The sequence below is a fragment of the Salvelinus namaycush genome, chromosome 7 (genome assembly GCF_016432855.1).
Source record: "Salvelinus namaycush isolate Seneca chromosome 7, SaNama_1.0, whole genome shotgun sequence".
Classification (NCBI taxonomy): domain Eukaryota; kingdom Metazoa; phylum Chordata; class Actinopteri; order Salmoniformes; family Salmonidae; genus Salvelinus; species Salvelinus namaycush.
This window is the reverse complement of record NC_052313.1, coordinates 60,724,798-60,732,155: the sequence shown is the minus strand read 5'-3', so window position 1 is coordinate 60,732,155 and position 7,358 is coordinate 60,724,798. Positions and strand designations below refer to the sequence as shown.

At 41.3% G+C, this 7,358-nt stretch overlaps 1 protein-coding gene across 1 annotated transcript; it reads left to right on the top strand.

The window, feature by feature from the left end:
• Positions 1 to 741: 741 nt before the first annotated feature.
• LOC120050897 (gastrula zinc finger protein XlCGF67.1-like) lies at positions 742 to 2,054 on the top strand (the record flags this gene model as incomplete). The annotated part of the gene is made up of 3 exons (XM_038997417.1): positions 742 to 904; positions 1,171 to 1,609; positions 2,030 to 2,054. Coding segments are annotated over exons 1-3 (561 nt in total), but the record flags the coding sequence as incomplete, so codon positions are not given.
• Positions 2,055 to 7,358: the final 5,304 nt, after the last annotated feature.

Below are 7,358 nucleotides of genomic sequence, written 5' to 3'. Positions count from 1 at the left end.
TTGTGTAAAATTCTCAAGCTGGTAAAATGGTGGCACCCACTCTGTCTGCGTCAACAGACTTCAGTGCAGGCAGTGCTAGTGGAGAGAGACAATTTCACGGTCACACTACAGTTTTAAAGCTGAATGTAATGAGTATCAGTTTTCTACATGTGTACTAATATTCAGACACATTAAGATGTTTCTATATTTATCTATAAATGTTACTATGGTGTGAATGTGAAATAATTGGTTTTTCATTGAAATAATACAGTAAAGACAAGGTTATTCAGGAAAGTAGTACATAGTGCTGCCTAAAACATATACTGCAACTTTGTACTAAATGGTTTTTAGTCATTTATGCAAATTTGGGAAACTCTACTATAGGTTAAGTGCACTTTGTGTAGACTAATTTAAAGCAGGTACTTTGTCTAATTGTAATGAATTCATGCTTTGTTCTAGATGCTTATCTACCTGATCTATTGACATGAGATCAGTGCTTCACTTGGACAGAATATTAACAGTATTTTGGAGCTCCTGCACCTAAAAATGAGTACCAGCACCTATTTCAGTCCAAGTCAAGCACTGAAATATATCATTTAACTAGAATAAATATATATATTTTTAGAATAAAGTGCCAGAACTGTCAAGACAACTTTCTGTCTGTTTCTCAATGTAACTACAGGACGACTAGAATTAAGTCTGAGGCCGGTAACATCAATAGTGAGGACAAACCCAGCCTGCCTCTCTCCTTCCACACTGAGTCCAAACCTACATTCACTGGGTCCTGATTGTGACAGTGGAGCCCAGTTTGCACTGCAGGATCCAGAGATGACATCAGTGAAGCTGGAAGACTGCAGTCAAACAATGGAGCTGAATGTCAGCATTAAAGACGAAGAAGATAAGATTGGGAAATCTCTTTCTCAAGGTAAGAGAATAACAATATTGTGCAATGCTGTCATCAAGGCAAAGGGTGGCTATTTGAAGAATCTCAATTATAAGGTCTTTTGATTTGTTTAACACTTTTTTGGTTAATACATGATTCCATGTGTGTTATTTCATAGTTTTGATGTCTTCACTATTATACAATGTAGAAAATAGTAAAAATAAAGAAAAATGAGTAGGTGTTCTAAAACTTTTGACCTGTAGTGTATATCACACAACTAACTGGTTCTTCTGATGTTGTTCACACAGGAGACCATGTTGAGACATTCTCTACATTCAGAGAGAAACAGCAGGAAGATCACAGAGCTAAGAGGTCTCACCACTGCCCACATTGTGAGGAGAATTTTTCAATTCTATCAAAGCTAAAATTACATGTAAAAATACACACAGGAGAGAATCTGTTTTCCTGTACTGACTGTGGGAAGAATTTCACAACATCAAAGGCTCTGGCAGTTCATCAGAGAGTGCACAGAGGAGAGAAGCCTTACTCCTGCTCTGACTGTGGGGAGAGTTTCTCTCAACTGTGCACCTTAAAAAGACATGAACGTATACACACAGGAGCGAAGCCTTACTCCTGCTCTGACTGTGGAAAGAGTTTCTCTAAACTGTACAACTTAAAAACACATGAACGTGTGCATACAGGAGAGAAGCCTTACTCCTGCTCTGACTGTGAAAAATGCTTCAAAAGATCAACTGCTCTAAAAGTTCATCAGAGAACACACACAGGAGAAAAGCCTTACTCCTGCTCTGACTGTGGAAAGAGTTTCTCTCAACTGGGTGACTTAAAAACACATGAACGTATACATACAGGAGAGAAGCCGTACTCCTGCTCTGACTGTGATAAATGCTTCAAAACATCAACTGAGCAAAAAGTTCATCAGAGAACACACACAGGAGAGAAGCCTTACTCCTGCTCTGATTGTGAAAAATGCTTCAAAACATCAACTGAGCAGAAAGTTCATCAGAGAACACACACAGGAGAGAAGCCTTACTCCTGCTTTTACTGTGAAAAATGCTTCAAAACATCAACTAACCGAAAAGTTCATCAGAGAACACACACAGGAGAGAAGCCTTACTCCTGCTCTGACTGTGAAAAATGCTTCAAAAGATCAACTGCTCTAAAAGTTCATCAGAGAAATCACACAGGAGAAAAGCCTTACACCTGCTCTGACTGTGGAAAGAGTTTCTCTCAACTGGTCGACTTAAAAACACATGAACATATACACACAGGAGTGAAGCCTTACTCCTGCTCTGACTGTGAAAAATGCTTCAAAACATCAACTGAGCAAAAAGTTCATCAGAGAACACACACAGGAGAGAAGCCTTACTCCTGCTCTGACTGTGGAAAGAGGTTCTCTCAACTGTGCCACTTAAATAGACACAAACGTATACATACAGGAGTGAAGCCTTACTCCTGCTCTGACTGTGGAAAGAGTTTCTCTCAACTGGGCGAATTAAAAACACATGAACGTGTACATACAGGAGAGAAGCCTTACTCCTGCTTTTACTGTGAAAAATGCTTCAAAACATCATCTGATCAAAAAGTTCATCAGAGAACACACACAGGAGAGAAGCCTTACTCCTGCTCTGACTGTGGAAAGAGGTTCTCTAAACTGGGGGACTTAAACACATGAATGTATGCATACAGGAGTGAAGACTTAATCCTGCTCTGATTGTGTAAAATGTTTCACAGCATCAACTGACCTAAAGGTTTGTCAGAACACACACTGGAGAGAGGCCTTACTCCTGCTCTTAATGTGGCAAGAGTTTCTCCTGATTGGGAAATGTAAAGACACACCAACGGATACACACTTGACCGAAGCCTTATCAAAGCACTGACTGTGAGAAGATATTCTACAGTTTGGGCCATTTAAAAAGACACCAATGTATACATAAGAGAGAAGCCTCATCAGTTCTCTCAGACCAGCTAAGATTAGACACTCCACTTCATTCTCATGTCATTAAATAATTGCCAACATTGAATTGGATCAAATGAAGCATAGAACACTATTGTAAAAAAACAAAAAAAACATTAAGGACACCTGCTCTTTCCATGACAGACAGGCCAGGTGGGCTAAGGAATGAAAACCCTGGACACTGGAAAAATTGGAAAACTGTTGCCTGGTCTGATGAATCCCAGTCCCTGCTGTTTCACACTGATGGGACGGCTAAGGTATTTAGGAAACCACGAGTACATGCATCCAGTGGTGGAAAAAATACCTAACTGTCATACTTGAGTGAATTTAATGATACCTTAATAAAAAATGACTCACGTAAAAGTGAGTCACCCAGTAAAATACTACTTCAGTAAAAGTCTAAAAGCTTTTGGTTGTAAATATACTTATGTATCAAAAGTAAAAGTAATTGCTAAAATATACTTCATCAAAAGTATGAATAATTTCAAATTCCTTAAATTAAGCAAACCAGACTGCACAACTGTTTTTTTATATTACGGATAGCCAGGGGCTCACTCCAACACTCAGACATAATTTACGAATGAAGCATTTGTGTTTAGTGAGTCTGCCAGATCAGAGGCAGTAGGGAGGACCAGGGATGTTATCTTGATAAGTGCGTGAATTGGACCATTTTCTGTCCTGCTAATCATAAACAATGTAACGAGTACTTTTGGGTGTCAGGGAAAATGTATGGAGTAAAAAGTACATTATTTTCTTTAGGAATGTAGTGAAATAAAAGTTGTCAAATATAAATAGTAAAGTACAGAACCCCCCCCAAAACTACTAAAGTAGTTTAAATAATTTTTACTTCAGTACTTTACACCACTGCCTGCATCCATACCGTATATCAGCATTGCAGGCTGGTGGTGTGATGGCTGGGGTGTGTTTTCAGGGCACACATTGAGCACCTTGATAAAAGTTGAGCAATGTTTGAATGCCACAGGATATTGTGAGAGCAAAATTGCAAGATTATGTTATAGTTTAATTTTATCAAATGGTTGTTTTATGCAACAGAATAGAGGGTTCTTATAACTCTATGGTTTCTGTGTGAACTGAAAATGGGCCTCTGGGAGATTTAACACTGACAGAAGATTTACGTTGTCTTGGGTTGATAAACCTAACAAGACCGCATTCCATAGAAGGAGTTAATGTTTCTGTCCTGAGGTACCAGGGGGAGATGGCTCCAGTGGAGAGTTGGGGGGGCCAGACCCTGGTCTCTACACAATGAGAAATTAGTACCTTTCATACGAATCCTTACCCTGTGGCCCATTCCATAAATCTGTTGTTTGTCATGAACATCCAAGAGGATGGACTTTGCTATAAAATGCTGTGGCTTATTCCTGCTGGTTGGGCTCTCGACGAATCACCTACGGGAGGGTCATTGACAAGCTCCATTACTGCAGTAATTAAATAAAGTTTGATTGTTTTGAAGAAATGTATAAGTCTCTCCTTTTGATTACAATAATTCCACCACAATATCTAAACATCATTGCCAATCAGGTGCATCCCTTCATGGTGGCAGTGTATCCATCTGCAAATTATTTTTTTCAGCAGGATTATGCATTATGCCACAAGGCTTGTCCAGGAATGGTTCCAAGAACATTACAGTGAATTCAGCTCACTGAATTCCCTGTAATTGTACATCTGTGGGAGGAGATGGAACAAGCTATTCGGAGTAGATCCACTCCCAGCCAACTTGATACAATTGTAGGAAGCATTGGAGTCAACATGGACCAGCATCCCTGTCGAACGCTCTCAACACCTTGGACAGTCCATGCCCGAAGATTTTAGGCTGACATTCAAGATGATTCTGTGTTTCGTAAGTTCAAATAAAGTTCACATAATAATAATTTGACAATTTTATGAAATTATAGACTATTTGGTAATGACAGTCATGACACTTTTTTAAACTGGTGCATTAAATATTTTTAAAGACTTTTGGAAGTATAATACATAGAAGAATGTCAAAAGTCTGGGTGTGAGAAGGCTTTAGAAAATGAAATAAAACATTTTAAAAGCTGAAAAAAGAGTGAGGTTATTTAGTATCTACTTAATGGATGTGAAATAAACAAATCTAAATTAAAGTCTTCAAGACTATTTACATAATCAACTGGGCATTACAACAGCCTGACCCTCAATATAGTTTCAAGACTAGTCATTCAACTGAGACTGCTCTTCTCTGTGTCACGGAGGCGCTCCGCACTGCTAAAGCTAACTCTCTCTCCTCTGCTCTCATCCTTCTAGACCTATCGGCTGCCTTTGATACTGTGAACCATCAGATCCTCCTCTCCACCCTCTCCGAGCTGGGCATCTCCGGCGCGGCCCACGCTTGGATTGCGTCCTACCTGACAGGTCGCTCCTACCAGGTGGCGTGGCGAGAATCTGTCTCCGCACCACGCGCTCTCACCACTGGTGTCCCCCAGGGCTCTGTTCTAGGCCCTCTCCTATTCTCGCTATACACCAAGTCACTTGGCTCTGTCATATCCTCACATGGTCTCTCCTATCATTGCTATGCAGACGACACACAATTAATCTTCTCCTTTCCCCCCTCTGATAACCAGGTGGCGAATCGCATCTCTGCATGTCTGGCAGACATATCAGTGTGGATGACGGATCACCACCTCAAGCTGAACCTCGGCAAGACGGAGCTGCTCTTCCTCCCGGGGAAGGACTGCCCGTTCCATGATCTCGCCATCACGGTTGACAACTCCATTGTGTCCTCCTCCCAGAGTGCTAAGAACCTTGGCGTGATCCTGGACAACACCCTGTCGTTCTCAACTCACATCAAGGCGGTGACCCGTTCCTGTAGGTTCATGCTCTACAACATTCGCAGAGTACGACCCTGCCTCACACAGGAAGCGGCGCAGGTCCTAATCCAGGCACTTGTCATCTCCCGTCTGGATTACTGCAACTCGCTGTTGGCTGGGCTCCCTGCCTGTGCTATTAAACCCCTACAACTCATCCAGAACGCCGCAGCCCGTCTGGTGTTCAACCTTCCCAAGTTCTCTCACGTCACCCCGCTCCTCCGCTCTCTCCACTGGCTTCCAGTTGAAGCTCGCATCCGCTACAAGACCATGGTGCTTGCCTACGGAGCTGTGAGGGGAACGGCACCTCCGTACCTTCAGGCTCTGATCAGGCCCTACACCCAAACAAGGGCACTGCGTTCATCCACCTCTGGCCTGCTCGCCTCCCTACCTCTAAGGAAGTACAGCTCCCGCTCAGCCCAGTCAAAACTGTTCGCTGCTCTGGCACCCCAATGGTGGAACAAACTCCCTCACGACGCCAGGTCAGCGGAGTCAATCACCACCTTCCGGAGACACCTAAAACCCCACCTCTTTAAGGAATACCTAGGATAGGATAAAGTAATCCTTCTACCCCCCCCCCCCCCCCCCTCCCCCTTAAAAGAGTTAGATGCACTATTGTAAAGTGGTTGTTCCACTGGATATCATAAGGTGAATGCACCAATTTGTAAGTCGCTCTGGATAAGAGCGTCTGCTAAATGACTTAAATGTAAATGTAATATAGTCTTGGGTATATATTGAGCTCTAACAAAGGGGCGTGGAAAAGGTCTGTTGAAATGAATACTGTAGTGGTGTGAGAAAGGTAACACAAGCTTCCTCTCTGGTTCCATTCTCCAATGGTAACTGGGTCATTATTGAATTGCAGGGGTAATGCTGTTTCTGGGCTTTGGTACCTTTATAAAACAAGCACTTTATACTGATTAACATCTATTTGTATGCATTGTAGACATTACTGGTGGCTAATGAATGGGCTTGTCACCATGCTGATGTGTAGAGATGTAGTGACATGTTTTGAGTAGATAAATAGAAACATATATTCTTTAGAATTCCATGAATTAAACAAAGACATTCAGTAGATCAATAAAGCTGCAGTACTGTATCTGGTCTCAAAGCTGATGAAAAACCATGTCAGTGCTGAGGTCAAATGTAATGCTCATTTACATTTCCTGTTCGTTTCAGCTTCATACAAACAGGAATTATTTAGCTTAAACCCATTTTTAGTATTTAATGATAGAGAAGAGATTGAGCAGCACAAATTCATTCAAGTCTAACTTTATTTTATATTGTCAGATCAATGGAGTAATTCAATGACATTCATAATAAAATACAATTTAATAAACATGTAGTCATTTCATAGCCTGTGCATCAATAGTAAAATTGCGTAGTAAAATATGTATCTACCCAAACTAGTGGTGAAAACTGATCATCACACCATCTCTGATACATGTAGTGTCTACCAGCTCATTCTCACAGAAAACTGAAAACAGCATTTCCTATCCACCCTCCCCCCAGATCATTGTGAGAACTGTAATACAATGACCAAGGGGGATTTCTTCCTTCACCCTCATACCGGAAAGAAAATGTATGTCAGGGGTTGAATTTCCTGTAAAACAACATTTGTGGTATATGTCCTGGCCATGTAGTTATTATTTTGGAAACTATAATACTCCGAATAGCTCCT